The sequence below is a fragment of the Triticum aestivum genome, chromosome 1B (assembly GCF_018294505.1).
Source record: "Triticum aestivum cultivar Chinese Spring chromosome 1B, IWGSC CS RefSeq v2.1, whole genome shotgun sequence".
NCBI classification, from domain to species: Eukaryota; Viridiplantae; Streptophyta; class Magnoliopsida; order Poales; family Poaceae; genus Triticum; species Triticum aestivum.
In genome coordinates, this window is record NC_057795.1 from 1,923,667 (window position 1) to 1,940,558 (window position 16,892).

Genomic DNA, 16,892 nt, shown 5'->3' on the forward strand with positions numbered 1-16,892 from the left:
AAGATATGTGAAAAGCACTTTGAGCATTGGTCTAAACTTCAGCAAGTCATCCTCCACACTTGTCAGTGCCTTTTCTGACTCAGGCTGGGCTGGGTGTCTAGATGATAGACGCTCAACTGGTGGTTTTGCGGTATTCTTTGGACCAAATTTGATATCTTGGAGTGCCAGAAAGCAAGCTACAATTTCAAGATCCAGTACAGAGGCAGAGTACAAAGCATTGGCTAATGCAACAGCAGAGATCATATGGGTACAGTCAATCTTAAAGGAACTTGGTATAAGAAGCACTAGAGCTCCATGTTTGTGGTGTGACAATCTAGGAGCTACCTATCTGTCAGCAAATCCAGTCTTTCATGCTAAAACCAAGCACATTGAAATAGATTTTCACTTTGTTCGAGAAAGAGTTGCAAATAAGCTTTTGGATATTCGGTTCATTCATTCTCAAGACCAAGTTGCTGATGGTTTTACCAAAGCATTGCCTACAAGAAGTTTTGAAGACTTCAAGCATAATCTCAACCTAACGAAGTTGTGATTAAGGGAGGGTGTCAAACATGATATCATTGCGGGTACATGGCGTGTACAAGGAGGAGTTCACCACCGAAGGAGTAGTTGGTTAGATGAATATCTTGTAATCTTTATCTTCTTATCTCTAGCCTTTCTTCCTTTCCAAGATGTAAATCTCCTAACAACTTTGTACGCGTGATTGGGCTCGCAACCCCTCTATATAACACGCAACACATCTACCAGGATCGGTAAGACGTTTACCGCAAGTCGCACATACACAGCTTCAGAATTTGGCACAGCAGCAACCGGAGCTTGAACGTCGTCGTCATTGGTTATAAAAAGCTGAGAAACCAACAAAAAAAGGACTGAGCATGCATATTGTTTTGAGAAAAAGAATTAAGCCAAAATCTAGAGAAGAAAGCTGAGAGAAAGGACTCACCATCCTTATAGGTCTCAAGGGTGGGACGGTTGGGATGGATGTCCAGTGCATGCCTCAGTACAACATCCGCTTCCTCCTTAAACTTATCTAAAGAGCTGCCTTCCTCAAGCCACAGGTAAACCATGACATGCCGGAGGAAAGGGAGATGCCCCATGCTGACATCCAGGTCACCGCCGACAATATCCGACGCTCGGGCTGAGAACATAAGGAATTCAAGCCTTGGCATAGCTCCTCGTGGAAACATTGATGGCCCCGTGAGAAAACCAAAGAAGCTGCACTCTCTCAAACACCGGAATGCATTAGCGCCAACGACAAATGTTTTGACACAAGTGTGCTGATGTTTGCTGGTCAACAGCCAGAGAAGACAAAGAGCGGGAAGCGTCCCGAGGATTTGAATGTCAACTTCTGGCCGGATTCTGTCCACTGAAATACTCATGGAGGAGAGGAGGGGAAACGATGATGAATTAACCCACCTAGGCAATGTGGTGGTGCAACATCTAAACAAGAGATACCGAAGCTGTGGGGTGGGCACCCAACCATCCCAGCTGACATCAGACCTTGCATCCCCTACATTGAAAATTGTTAGACTCTGCATTTTCTGCAGCTTGCCCAAGGACAGCTGCAAAGAATTACACATGCTCTCATCGTCCCCATTCCAGTAAAGGTATAGCACTCTCAGCTTGACCAATTGCCCTAGCTCTTTCATATCCACCAATTTTCCAGTCAACTCTTCTAAGGACGTCAGGTTCCCGATCCCAACGGGTAATACCGCTTTGCCTGCATCTAGGAACATCAAACGTCTTAGACAGACAACACTTGATGGAATCGTTGCTACACTTGACCCATTTTCTGCTAAGTCGAGTGTCTCCAAATACTTTAGCTTCCCTATTTCCACAGGGAGCTCACCAAGAAAAGTTTTTCTCAGCCCCAGATATCTTAGGTGTAATAAATTCTCAACATACCTGAGATCAATATGTTGGCGATTTTTTCGAAGATCACAACCTTCTAAATCCAATACACGTAAAACATGAAAGCCTGAAACAGTGCGGATCAGATCAGTATCAGTTCTAAAGAGAACAACAGACCTCACTTGTGACATACTTGTTGCATCGACCCCATGGGTGGTGAGCTTTGACATGCTATTTTGAAAAGATAATCTGCGACTCTTGTTGTGTGAAATATGTTTGCTTTGCTGAGTACCATCTAATATAGTAACAAAGTTTACTTCACTGGACAGGGAACATAGGAGATCAAGAAGCATATCATGGACGCGACAAGCTTTCGCCTTGCCTGTATCATCAACATGTATTGGTTGAATCAAGTTTCTATTTGCGAGTTCATTGAAGTAACTCTCTCCGAGCTCAAATAGTCCAGTTTGTTTTTTTCCATCTTGCACCAAGCCTTCGGCTATCCACATCCATATCAGTCGTTTTCTCCTTATCTCAAAATCCTCTGGAAATATACTGAGATATAGCAAACAAGCCTTCAGATGAGAAGGTAAATCGTAATAACTAAAGGACAATATTCTATGCATATCGTTTGCACTACCACCTTCTGCGAGTCCACGACCAATAGAGCCAAGTATGTTGTCCCAGTGATACTTTGGCTTTATCCATTGATCCTGACCATTATTAGCTAAAATACTAGCAATAGTAATGATCGCTAGTGGTACTCCACCACATTTCTTTAAGATTTCTCTAGATACTGGCTCCAATTCAGCAGGACACTTACTTCCTTGAGGAAATATTCTTTTGTAGAAGAGTTTTCTGGAGTCATCATCAGTAAGACGTTTCATATGATATATTATATCTTCACCAGAAGAACAACATGCTTTAGAGATACTGCCTATGCGGGTCGTAGTCATTACTCGACTACCAAGACAATTGTCAGAGAAAGCACACTTGATAAATTCCCATGCTTCTTCATCCCATATGTCGTCAATTACAATAAGGTACCTGTATTTTTTCTGAGCATTAGTTTGCAAATCAACCAATATAGATATGATTATGTTTTGTTTAGAAGTCAACACCAAATTAATTAAGAGAAGGTATTGCCAGCTCAAGAAATTTATAAAGAAGATTAATCGGTTAGAAACATATACATATTGCTTGATTAGAAGATGCATATAAAACACAAAAGTAAGGCCTAATAGCAGCGTACATACCTCTTAATTATCGTAAATTTTTAAGAACGAAAAATATACTTTTCTCTTTAATAAAACTAATCTGGGACACGCTATTCACTAGCATTGCACGCTTTTCTCTTTAATAATCACTTGCTGGTGCGTACATACCTCTTGTCCTGAAGAAACATTCTCATTTCATCGATGAGTTGTTCATTGTCCCTAGCAGCTTCGTTGATGGTTGCATACTTGCTCTTGTCAAGTTCATATAATATCTTCTTGAATATCTTGGTCATGTCAGGATTCCGAGAAACGGAAACAAAAGCTCGACTGTGAAACTGCACTTTGATCTTGTCATACACTGCTTTGGCCAGAGTTGTTTTGCCCAGTCCGCCAAATCCAACAATAGACATGGTCCTTAATTGGTCCTTGGATCTCTCATCACAACCACACAGATTTTCAATCAGCCCATCTCTGATGTGATCTATCCCAACAAGTTCTGTGACATCTTTGTACACCGCCTTCAGACGAGGGTCAATGGCATCACCATTAGCGCTGGCGTGCGCGTCAATCATATACCTTTGGCGCAGGTCACCCAACTCCTTGGCGAGCCGCTGAGCTTCTTCAATGTCATCGGAGATCTGATGAAGAGCCTTACCCTTGGTAAACAGTTTGGTGGCCCTTTTGAGGAACTTCTTGACTCTGTTCTTCATGTTGGTGGAGCCACGGTCATGGCCGTCGTCCTCCACGCGCACGACGAAACTGTCGACGGCATCCTCCATGCGGTAGGAGAGGTCCCTCACTTTGCCCGCCCAGATGAGGACCTGCTCGTCGAACTGCTCCGGCGGCTTGTCACCAATCTTGCGCAGAACGGCGTGCATCATCTCCAACTCTATTATCAGAGACTCGACGCCTTTCCTCACGCGTGTCTCCAGGTTGTACTCATCCGCGAGTAGGCCGCCGAGCTTCTTGATCAAGGGGATCATGGCGGCCTCCATGGCTTGGACGAGGAGGGGTGTGTTTTCTTGCGGTGGTGGAAAAGTTGTGCTTGTTGGTTCTAATGCTAGAGCTGGAGAAACGGAGGAGATGGTGGATTGATGGGGATCCAGCTACAAATGGATGGTGGTGGTGCAACACTCCATGTGCTATGAGCCGTCAATCCCTTACGTGGGTTAACAGTGCCAAGGAGATAAGATTTGGAGCAGCGTGGTCCATCCTCACACATCACATGGGCATGGTTTTCTAGCTAAAGTTTCAAACTGTGATTGAGTGATTTTTCTTCACGATTAGGTGTGTGTAATTAGAAAATGCGTTGTATGTGTAATCAGACTTTTCTACGTCTGCTTGCCATCAAAAAATGAAGGCCATCCATATCTGATCATGAATGCTTGGTCTGATTTAGAAGATAAGACTGGTCTTTTTTTTACAGGAGAGAAAATTCTTCAAATATTTTTTTCCTCGTGACGCTGATTTATTTGGAAGATATATGATGCTGATAGGAGCCTCTCTACCGCACCCTTGGATGCTACTTCCTCGAGTCAAGTAGTGACCACCGTGTCACATGTAATGTTCTACTTGAATTCATCTTGGTAAGTAGTCCTAGTGGATTTTTTTTTCTTTCTTTCTTTTTCGAGAAGGAGGGTTAAACCTACCGACCTTGGCATCTATGGATGCATACAATCATAAAATTACTAAGATTTATGTGAGGCGACACCATGGAAGTCATGAACAAAGCAGCATAAATTATAAGACTTGATAAATTCTACACTTACCGCTACCGGTCATCACACATTCTAGGCAATAGAGTCAGACAGGCTCATTGCTCCACTTTGGTCGTACCCTCCCTCCCGTCCCCCGCGTCCCTCTCTGAGGCGACTCGGGGGAACCCTAGCTCCCTGCCGCCGGCCCTCAAACACCCTCCCTTCCCCCTCGCCGTCGCCGAGGGACACAGCCGGGCAAAGCCCAGGCAGTGCCGGCAGCGGCGGGGCCTCTCCCTGGCGTGTCTCTCTCTCTCTCTTCCCTGGCGGCGGCACGAGTTCTTCCGGCGGCGACTTGGCGGCGTGGAGCGGCGGAGCTCCGGCGATGACTCGGTCCTACGGCGGGGTGGAGGGCAGGGCACCGTCCAGTGGTGCTGCCTCCGCGGCGGCTGCGGCTTGGGTCCCTTGACCCCGATCCGATCTGGATCTGGTGGTGCCTGGGTCTGGGCCATGGCGGATGGCGAGGCGTGGTGTTCGTCGGGGCTTGTCGGCCTCTAGGCACCATGGGGGTGCCGGCGGCGACACGTGCCCGGCGTGGTGAAGCTGGTGGACGTGGTGGTCATCTTCTTCCAGAGATGGCTGGTCAGAGACTTGGTGATCGGCTCTCGAGATCCATCATCTTGTCCCGGCTGCGAGCAGGGGAGACATGGTTGCCGGTGAAAACCGAGCCGACGACAGGCGATGGCGGCGTTCTCGCCGTTACCTTGATGGAGGCATCGTCGTGTAACTAATGTCGACCCACTCGTGCTGCTCCGGGGAAACCCTAGGATCTGGTGTTCCAGATCGGACGATGGCGGCACTGCGGTGTCGTTTTTCTCTTGAGAGCATCGTTTGCGGAGTAGCGCTGGAAGTCAGGGGCAGGAGGTGGAGCGGTTTCGTCTTGCACGGAGTTTCGTTTAAGATGTCAAGTCATGCCTGACCGACAGGTGCTACGCTTTGTCATGCCTGGTCAGCAGGTGCCACGCACGACAGATCTTCCAAAGACTTCAAGATGTGTCAGCTGGTGGTACTTGGCAGCATGGCGCTAAGGTATATCAGTGGCGACCGCGACGTGCTCAGCTATTTACGCGCAGGGAGGAGGTGCCGTTGGGCGCCGTGGTGGCGTCGACGATAGCTAGACCTTGCAAGGTTCATGCATCAGTACAATTCTTGAAGATGGAGTGGTGGCAGTTGGCGGCGGCGGCCTCTGAGAGCACGCCGGACCAGTGTGTGCCCTAGACCCGGCAAGTGGCTAGGTTGGGGTCTGAGGTCTTAGATGTTAGGTCTGGCTGCGATGTCTATTTGTCATTAGGCCCAGGCTATCAACGTCCCTTCATCAATTGGATAGGTGTAGCGATAGTTGTTGCTTAGACGGTGGCTTTAGTCTTATTGTTGTATGACTTTGTAAGGTCTTGTGAGAATAATTAATAAAGTGGCCGTATGCATCGCCCAGATGCAGAGGCCGGGGGTCATCCTCCTTTTTGAAAGAAAAAAAGAGTCAGACAGTAATGGAAGGTTCTATTGCAAAAGTGATTTCGCTATTTGATTCCATGTTAGCAGTTGCGTCGACTCTAGGGGCATCTTGACTGTTCACCATCTGCTTGCCACCACAAATGAAGGAGGACAACCATACATGGATGATCTGTCAGATTCACGAGATGAGACCCATCGATGGGGAAACGATGGCAAAAGTGAACATCGCCAACAGCCTGGAATTTGTTCAATAATTCTAGCTAGTTGCTGTAGTCCTACAATTGACACTGGCAGTATGCTAATCATGAAATGGAGATGTATACAGATTGATATACGAATTATGGATTTTTTTAATCTTTTGAGAAATATCTACCCAAATATTTGAACTAGAGAAGGATAACGAAATAAACGTTCATGGTGGCGTCTTCGAGGGAAGATAAATAATCTGGAACATAACGGCAATCAGCAGCCGGACTTATCCGATCGTCGAGAGATCCATGGCCATGGGCGACAGCAGCAACTTCGTTGACAGAGCCTTCTTCCATAGCAGAACCCAGTTCGTTGCACTGGGTTCGGTTCATCTCAGTTCCAAGACATGTCTCCAAGTCTAAACCTATGCTACCGGTCAGTACACATTTCCAGTCCATAGGTAATAGAACATTTCAATAATAACTGAAGGTTCTGTTGTGGAGTGCGATTTTCAATAATAGACATCGGATAAGTCCTCAACTCTAGATGCATCCCGAATTTTCTCAATCTACTTGCAACCATAGAGTGACGGAGGCCGTCCATACATGATCATGAATGCTTGGTCCGATGGAGGACATAAGACTCACTACCCATGAGGCAGCGATGGCAAGTAAAAACACATCAACGGTCACCAGCCGTGCGCGGGCCAAGCAATAGTTCTAGCTAGGTACAATGGTCCTACGACTAATGCATGTACTATTTCCAAGCATCCAACGTTCCCATACAAGAGAAGAAAAGTGTACACATATTTTTTTTTCAAGATGATGCTGATTGTTTTGGAGCATAGATGATGCTGACAGGAGCCCGCTCAACCGCACCCTGTATGCTACTTCCTCGAGTCAAGTTGTACCATGGTTAGTGGTGACCACCATGTCAACGTCAATTCGTTTTGGTAAGTAGCTCTAGTCGACATTTTCCTCTAATTAATTGTTTCTTATTTCTTTTAGAAGCAGGGTTACACCTCTTGGCTTGTGCATATATGGATGCATACAAGCATACAATTATTTAAAGAGATATGAGGCAACAAGGTCAAAGTCATCAACAAATAGACTAAATTAGAAGACCGATAAACTCTACATGTATCGCTACCAGTCAGCACCATTGCAGTCATTGGCAATAGATTGAAGGTTCTGCTTTAAGTCATCGACTCTAGGGGCAGCTCGACTTCTCTAGATCTGCTTGCAACCACAACTGAAGGAGGACAAGCATACATGAAGGAGATAAGACCCTTTAGCCAACTTTACGAAGTTTAACTTCAGTCAACTTGCTCAAACAAGTTTATATTGTTTTTTATAAACTTTTTCAAAAAATTGAAGTTTGACTTCAGCCCAGTCTAGTATGCAGAGCAAATAAAAACCGAGGAAGTACCTGATCCAGGAGATAAAACCCTGTCCATGATGAGATGATGACTGCAAGCAAGTTTCCCAATAGATCTAGCTATGTGATGTGGTCGTACAATTAATGCATGCACTATTTCCAAGCGTCCTCTGTGTGGAAAAGAATAAGAGCATGGTTAATAGTATAGCCAGCTGTTGGCTATAAGCCAGTGTCATGTCATGTACAACTCATCTTATAGCCAACATGTACAATAGTAGATTAAAAAAGTGTACTACTTTATGTGATCCACCTTTCATTCTCACAAAGTGCCTAGGAGCACGTGCTAGAGCTGGCTCTTCACGAAGAGCCCGCTTACCTTCTCTCTCCTCTTCTCTTTCCTCCAACTAAGCAGAAATATACTAGTTTATTTCTTATAGCCCGCTGACTCAGCTCTATTGTATTTGCTCTAATACGTCCGGAAAAGTTTTCCACATGACGCTGATATTTTGGGGGGATCTACGATGCTGATAGGAGCTGCCTCTATGTGGACGTTTTCTCTTTCTATTTTTTGTATGATTGAACATGGGTGAATCTTTTTTTTTTACGTTATGTGCATACCATCAGCGCTAAGACTGGGCGGCGTTGGACCATCTAAATGCAACGATAAGGAGAAAAGAGAACTTCATCGGGGTGCTTGTTTATTTATACAGGATGGTGTTTTCTTTTGAGAATGTAATTGGTGGTTTCTTGTTAGATCAAACCATGAGTCGCTGCAGTATTGTAGGTGTTAGAAAAACGCCTTGAAGAGCTCACAAAAATGTCTTTAAAGGATTAATTAGGCTTCTATAAAAAATGATAGAGGGAGGCCTGTCTCGGCGCTTTTGGAGAGCGCCACTGGTGCTCACAGCTATCATTACTAATATGGTTTTTGCTTAACGTAATTCAGCTGAGATTTCGCAATTTCTTAGTCACCTCCTATATCGTTGGATCCCGCATAGTGATTCGTGCGTCTGGGGTGGTGTTGTGTTTGTTTGCGTAGGGTAGGTGTGCAGGTCGTTAAAAACATCATGGCCGGATTGCTTCATGCCACACATGTGTAGGTACACAGTTATTATTTCAAGTCATTTCATTATAACGGCAATGGTGGTAATATTTCCACTCAAGTTAATCCAGTGGCTATAAAACTATAGTGTATTAAATTAATGGTCAGATATTCTGATTTTTTGAGATTTTCTAGCCTATTTGTTTTTCTTTGGTTAGCTCGTAGATTACTATTATTCACCGTCGCACCCGACTAGCAGCAGAATAGGCTTCTCTTAAAAAAAAAAGGCAGCAGAATAGTGGACTGAGAGTCCGAGACTTGGTTGACCCAACCACATCCATAGAAAAAGATAACGCATAAAATCAACTAAAAAAAAGAACCTAAAATCTAAAAAAGTGCTTACACATCTCGCCAACCACACAAGCCGCCGTCTGCGCCCGCCAAAGCGACCAGCCGGTCCATCCACTGTCGCGACCCGTCCAGATGAGCTGCTCGCAGCACCTCGCGGACCCCATCTGTCCCGGCCGCCGCACGCCCCCGTCCCCACTACTTGAGCCGCCACAGGCTGCCACGCCTGGTGTGTTGTGTTGTGTTTCTACAGGTTTCAGCTTCGAGCAGACTCAGATCATGGATTGACGATCAATGTTTAGTCTGCTGAGTGCTCCGACATATGTGTTGTAATGTATAGCTACGAATTTGCTCGGACACATGTGTTGTAATCTACAGCTATGAGTTTGCGGCCTTCTGTTGATCCTTTGTTGATCTAAATGTTCTAGCAGACTTGTTTATTTGAACCTTGCCCATTTGAGTGAGTACCAGGACGTCCACGTTAGCTCACTATCCATTATGCAATTGTTGCCCTTGGAAACATGGTTGACGGGATCCAATAGTTGTTTGTTATCAGCTGCTTTTGGCGGAAAAAAAAACAGTTGTATTAAGTTGATCTATTGTTTACTATTTTTTGTTGACATCCAGAGTAGTTGTTGTTGCACACATAGTAGTTCTAGTTGGCACATGCATGACCGTAGAGTTGCACACACAGAGATGTTTAGTTAGCAGGACACTAGTTGCACACACATATGCGCAATTGACGCAACAATGTAGTCTAGTTGCACACACATTAGTATTTAGTTGGCAGGAGTTACACACATATGCTTAGTTGGCGCGGCAATGTAATCTAGTTGCACAAACATTGATGTTTGTTGGCACGACTATTGGCACACACATATGATCAGTTGGCGCGGCAATGTAGTCTAGTTGCACATAAATTGATGTTTACTTGGCAGGATTGTTGGCACACACATATGCTCAGTTGGCGCGGCATGTAGTCTAGTTGCACACACATTGATGTTTAATTGGCAGGACTAGTTACTCACACACATGCTCAGTTGGGGCGGCAATGTAGTCTAGTTACACACACATTGATGTTTAGTTGGCAGGACTAGTTACACACATATACTCAGTTGGCGCGGCAATGTAGTCTAGTTGCACAAATATTGATGTTTGTTGGCAGAAAGACTCGTCCAACCTACTAGTCGATGTGCAACCATTCCCTTCTCTATTGATGGATGATATAATTTTTCATTATCGCCATACCATGCCCCCACCTACCCCTACCAGTTATATGTGCAACTTACTCTGTTGTTTGAGCTAACTTTTTAGTAGTCGACGGGAAACTCCTTTCCCTCCATACTTGTGTATATGTAGTTTCAGTTGGCAGGGGCTATAGAAGTAGTTGCACAGAATCTGCTACGCAGTTGGCCAGGGCAACAGATAAAGTTGCACATCTCACTGACATGGATTTGTTGAATGGTGAAAAAAATGCACAAAGACAATGAGGGTGGAGAAAAGTTGTCTACAGGTGAGACCCTCAAGATACACATCTCACTAGTTGGGATGGGTGAAAAGGGGTGCTAGCAATGAAAACTACACATCCACGGCTATGGGGAAAAGTTACACTTGCAGATCAACCGTTAGGTAGTTGGCTGGGACAATTTCTGAAGTTGTACATCCACTGCTTGGCAGTTGACCGAGGTAGCAAACAGTGAAAATTGCACTTCCAACTCGAGGAGAAGAGTTGCACATCGACTACTAAGCAGTTGGCTGGGGTAGCAGACGAAGTTGCACAACTCACTTGATAGTGAGTAGTTTGAGGTGAGGTGTCATCATTAAAAACTGCACATCCATGGATAAAGAGAAAATTGCACATCACCTATTAGGTAGTTGCACATCAACAACTAGCCCGTTGCACAATAGGGACAAAATTGCACAAAAAAAAAGTTTGTCGAAACATATCCATGTGGGATCTAGTTTTGAAGAGGACATCGCGGGGATTTCAGCAGTGAAAGCGGATCTTAATTTCGATGTTTCGTTCAAAAGTTATGGTTTTTCAAAAAAAAATTAAATTAAATGCGTTCACACATCCTCGTATGTGCGCTTTTGCAATTCTGCTTAAACATGTCGTATAGTCTTTGTCTTTTTCTTGCTAGGAGGATAAATTAATTCCTAATTTTGTTTGATTAAGACAAAAACATACTAAAAATGGAGAGGCTGCCACGGATTACTATCGAGCCACCAGCCGCCCGGTAGACACGTCCAAAAAAGAAAGAGATGGTAACGCATAAAAAATCATGAAACCACACGTAAATAAACCGAGTAGTCGTCCGTCGTCGCCGCAGCGGCCTCGCTCCCATCCCCGACTCCGCCGCTCCGGTAGTCTCTTCCAAGGTTTGGTCTCTTCCCCGGCGGCGATCACGCTATCAGGGAGGCTCCTTTGCGGCGACCATCGAGGTGAGTGCTCGCTCTCTTTGACCTTTTTTCAATAAAGGATATTTCATTGAATAGATATATCAAGGTGATACAATCGCATCGAAAGAAAGCCCGGCCTCTGCATAGCTAGATGCACACAGCCAAAAAGTCAAGAGTGCCCTAAGAATAAAAATAATCCGGTACAAATCGAAGCAAATAAATCATGTCGAGGCTAAGGTGCGGTAGATCCTATCCGTAGATCACACCGCCATCCATGGGGGTAGAAACCCTCCCTGGCCGAATGCTCCAGCCGTGTAGACGCCATCATAAAAAGGTCTCTGTCCTCCGGCCTCTGCAGGATAGACCAAGTACGGAGCCATCGTCTACAAACATGAATAACCTGCATAGGAGATGAGACACATTTGTTATTAAAGATCACATCATTCCTGGTAAGCCACAATGCCTAGCATAATGCCGCCGCTCCCACGAGAATGTGTGAAGAAAATTGTTTATCAATACCCCGCAACCAGTTGCCAAACATATTCCGTGCACTACGTGGTGGGTATAAATTAGAAGCTACTTGAACTATGGCCCAAACTGCCCGAGCGAATTTGCACTCAAAGAATAAGTGTCTAATAGTCTCGTCATGTTGGCAAAAGACACATGTCTTAGAACCATGCCAGTTTCGTCGTGCCAGATTATCTCTAGTTAGGATGACTCCTCTATGTAGAAACCAGAGGAAAATCTGCACTCTTAGAGGAATTTTTAGCTTCCACAATTTCCTGTTATCAACTGGAACATCACAATGAACCATTGCATCATACATAGATTTGACCGAAAATTTGCCATTCTTTTCCATCAAAAGACGTCCGGCTCACCTGACAGTTGAATGTCCTCCAGACGAGTGAATAATTCATTCCATGCTGCCAGGCGAGGGCCAAGAAGGTCCCTACGGAAAGAAATATCAGGGTTTTGTTGTCCTAAAACTTGTTTGATCGTGACAAATTTATGTCTGACAATCTTGTACAAGTTCGGATATTGCACCATTAGTGGGTTATTCCCTAGCCAGGTGTCTTCCCAGAATCGAACCTGAGAACCATCCCTAACCGAGAAGGTCCCAAATTGGAAAAAGAATTCCTTGGCCTTCATCACGCCACTCCAAAAGTGTGAATCCCAGGGTTTCCAATGAACTTGAGAAATGGCATTTGATCCCACATACTTGTTGCGAATGATCTCTTGCCATACCCCATTCTCAGAGAGTAGTTTGTAAACCCACTTGCTGAGAAGAGCAATATTTTTTATCTCAAGGTCTTGAATTCCCAGCCCCCCTTGACTTTTAGGTCTGCAAAATATGCTCCACCTAGCCAATCTATATTTCTTGGATTCATTATCGCACTGCCAAAAAAATCTGGATCTAAAGTAATCTAGTCTCTGGAGAACCCCTTTCGGTAGGTGGAAGAATGACAACATATAAAGAACCATGTTGCTTAGGACAGAATTGATCAAGATCAAACGTCCCCGTAAGACAAGAGTTTGGCCTTCCAACTGGCAAGACGTTTCTGAAGTCTCTCTTCCACATGCTTCCACTCAGCGATAGTTAAACGCCGATAGTGTATGGGAATACCCAGATATCGAATCGGAAACTGCCCGAGCTGACATCCAAAAATCTCGATATCATCTCAAGCTCTAGCCTCCATTTACAGGTAATTACCAAAGTTTCCTTGGAAGCAGATTCTTCAGATTAAATTTGCTTTAGTTGGGTCCAGTGGCGGAGGACGAAAAAAATTTGAGGTGGGGCGGACACTAAGGCGTAAATTAAATTATAATATGCCGCCATTCATAATATGAAAATACCACTAAGATCACTGAATTGTACATTGTCACACTATTTTACCACACAGATCACAAATTTAGAAATCTATTTTTCCATAAATTTGCACCTTTACTCTTACCTTTGTTGTACCCTTTCTTTTCTTACCCATCTGCTAGATTTCTACGTTTCCCATTCACTGGAAAAAACGCCGACAACAGCCGCACAAATTACAGTAATAAGCACATCTCTCTCGCACACATAAAAAAATAGCTAATCAGTAGAAATCCCAATCCCAGCCTAAGCCTCTCTCATCACTCGATCTTTCACAATTTGTCCCATCCCAATCTCTCTCTCAGTCGCTGACCACAATAGCAGCACACAGCCGCCCGCTTCTCACCAAGGCGTGCATAGAGAGCAATCGGGGCGGTGAAGAAAAATCAAGCCAGCGGATGAGAGGGAATCGGGAAACTGCTGTCCTTTTTAAGGATAAAAGAATGCACCGGTCTTTTTTTTTGAGGGAAAAGAATGCACCAGTCGGATGGGAAACTGCTGCACCACATAGTCGCACTGAGGGCCCAAATAATGCGGCCTGCGTTCGCTCGATGGCCCATTCCCTTTTCTCCTTTTTTTACCTAGCGAGGCAACCAGGAGCCAGCCAGCCAGCGATCCAGCGATGCGTATACCTGTACAAATTGCATCGTACAAAATCAACGTAGGGCGGGCGCCCAACCTCGCCCTACCGGGTCCTCCGCCTGTGGTTGGGTCCATTAATTACCTCAGGGGAGGTGATTCCTGTGATTCTTCCACTAGTAGAAACTGAAATCTTATGCAAAATCTCTTGGGTACGATACGATTAATCATCTCAAGCTCTAGCCTCCATTGATTTGACAACTTTTGCATAGACTGGAAGATCTACCGTACGCAAGCGAGGAATGAAACTTTTGTAGTACTACTGTCAAATAACGCGCTTACTCTTGTTTCAGGACTACTTTGGCGTTTAATTGCAAATGCATCGCCGATCTACCATCACACCAAGGGACCTGGAGTCCATGCTACGTAATGAAACGGCAGAGCCCAAGCCCCTGCCTCTGTCACTTCTGGAACAAATCACAAATGGTTTCTCTGTGGAGCAGGAAATTGGGAGTGGTGGGTTTGCGGTGGTTTATAAGGTACAGTAGCTGCCCCGGTCTTGATCAAACTTAATCTGCAAACTGAAGTTGTTGCTGGCAAGGCATATTCTCACTGTAGGGAAAGCTTGTGAGTACCACTATGGCCGTGAAGAGGTGACCAATACGCTTATGGATGAAAAGGAATTCCACCAAGAAGTTGAATGTCTCATGATGGTGAAACACAAAAATATAGTATGGTTTCTGGGATACTGTGCTGACAGACAAGGGAGTATGGAAAGGTGCAATGAAAAATTCATCATGGCTGATGTACACCAAAGGTTGCTCTGCTTCGAGTATCTTCCTAATGGGAATCTTTATGAGTATATCACTGGTAGGATCATGTGGCATGCATGTACATTTTTGTTTAATCTCTTTTTCCATTACTAAAGATCATATCATTCAGCATCCCAATATTAAAGATTTGATAGGAAGTATGTCAAATAATACTAAACTTCCTTTATCTTCTTCCTTTTGTAGATACATCTCACAGACCGAAGTGGAGAGACCATTTTCAAATTATCACAGGAATTTGTCAGGGGTTACACCATCTTCATCAGCATAATATTGTCCACTTAGATTTAAAGCCCGCAAATATACTGTTGGATGCTAATCTTGTACCAAAAATTGCTGATTTTGGTCTATCAAGGTGCTTTAAAGAAATGCAAAGCCGAGTTTTTACCGGGAAAGGAGGAACGATGTAAGTTTGCTAAGCCTATTGAAAATTAAAAAAAAATGATGCTATGACTTGTACTAACACATGCATTACCTTGCTGATTAACCAATCACATGGATATATAATTATGCAGTGGATATACAGCACCAGAATTTTTTGACAGTACTGAAATCAGATACCGGCATTCGTACCGGCTTGATATCTATAGTCTCGGTTTAATAATCCTAGAGATACTCACCGGAAAGAAGGGGTATCACGATGTTGACAAGGTAAGCACAAATTAGGTCTTCTTTTGAAAATACAAGTTGTACTTCGAAACCAATGCATTACTTGCTTCTCTTTTAAGATGCAACATAATATCACTCTCTGCCAATTTTAGCAACAAATCCACCACAGACTCTACATTTTAGCTAAAATACTTAGAGATTCTACAACATTATAAGTATGAAAAGTAGGATTTGAACCTCTGATAGATGGAACACACAACATCTGAAGCATTGTCATGTTGCGCCAATATTTAGCATTTCAAAATCCCACAAATAAGTTTTTGTTTAACCAGATTGAAATCATGATATTAGCTGGAAAATTTTGTGCAATATGGAGTATTTTGAAAAACATTGTTCAATACATGATTGGTAAGAAATAAATGGTCCATGACTGAATCTACTTTTCCTTCCTATTGCCTAATAAGAAGTATAATTCTTGGTAACACATTGAAAGGAGGAAAGGAAAAATTGGGTACACATGGATCAAGCAACATTTCTTTTTGACTGTCCGAGCATCAGGACATCATCGCGATTTACAAAAAAGGACAGCTCGGTACACGTAGCTCCCACTTGCACACGGTCCGGAGAAGGGTCTGACTACTTTGGGTTTATTGTACATAGTCTTTCCATTACAGAGAATCGAGCATGCCCCTATTCATTTTGATGAATGGGAAAATGCAAACTTACATGGCCATATATATGAGGACAGAAAACCCAGCTTACTTATGTGGGAGAGTGGCTATACAATCTCACCACCCTTGACTAAGTTATCTCCAACCTGAACTTGGATGCATATTTCTTATTAATTGAATTAATAAATATTTTCTTCTTATATGTGAGAGAAACTAGGGGCGCACCCTAGTTAAGTTCTTGGGAAATTTTTATTGTTAGTTTGAAGTCTTAATTTATGTGGTTATACGTAAGCTGTGGACATTATGTATGAGGATAGCATGTAGACGACATACTTTAATTTCACATTGAAAATATGGTGCTTCTTTTCATAACTCACAAACTCAATTCCACTAGTGCAGAACCGGGCAATAGCACCGGTTCGTAAGGCCCTTTAGTGTCGGTTCCATAACCGGCACTAAAGTGTGGTCACTAAAGGCCCCCCCTTTAGTACCGGTTCAGCACGAACCGGTGCTAAAGGGCAACCATGTGGCACGAGCCAGCTCCGGGGGCCTGGAGCCCTTTAGTACCGGTTGGTAAGACCAACCGATACTATAAGGTTTGGGGGGTTTTAGTTTTATGATTTCTTTTTCATTTAATTTTGTGTTTCCATTTTAATTCTTTTTCGCTTACTGGTATTTTACGATACTACACATTGTACACGTTATGCATATA

The 16,892-nt window shown here is 43.9% G+C and overlaps 1 protein-coding gene and 1 pseudogene across 4 annotated transcripts; one reads left to right on the forward strand and one right to left on the reverse strand.

Annotated features, from left to right (window-relative positions):
• Nucleotides 1-529: 529 nt before the first annotated feature.
• On the reverse strand, nt 530-4,195 carry LOC123102477 (disease resistance protein Pik-2). 4 transcript variants are annotated; one of them, XM_044523860.1, is made up of 4 exons: nt 3,234-4,193; nt 2,042-2,895; nt 941-1,975; nt 530-843 (listed from the first exon to the last, which is right to left on the reverse strand). In XM_044523860.1, the coding sequence occupies exons 1-4, from the start codon at nt 4,058-4,060 to the stop codon at nt 827-829; spliced, it is 2,733 nt and encodes a 910-aa protein (XP_044379795.1). In that variant the 5' UTR covers nt 4,061-4,193; the 3' UTR covers nt 530-826. The 4 variants fall into 4 exon arrangements, with proteins under 4 accessions (XP_044379795.1, XP_044379787.1, XP_044379807.1 ...); XM_044523852.1 differs by having other exon boundaries at nt 941-2,895; nt 3,234-4,191; XM_044523872.1 differs by lacking the exon at nt 530-843 and having other exon boundaries at nt 1,291-1,717; nt 1,903-2,895; nt 3,234-4,195.
• Nucleotides 4,196-11,509: 7,314 nt separating this feature from the next.
• Nucleotides 11,510-16,892, forward strand: part of LOC123102122 (uncharacterized) — a 22,596-nt pseudogene continuing 17,213 nt past the window's right edge.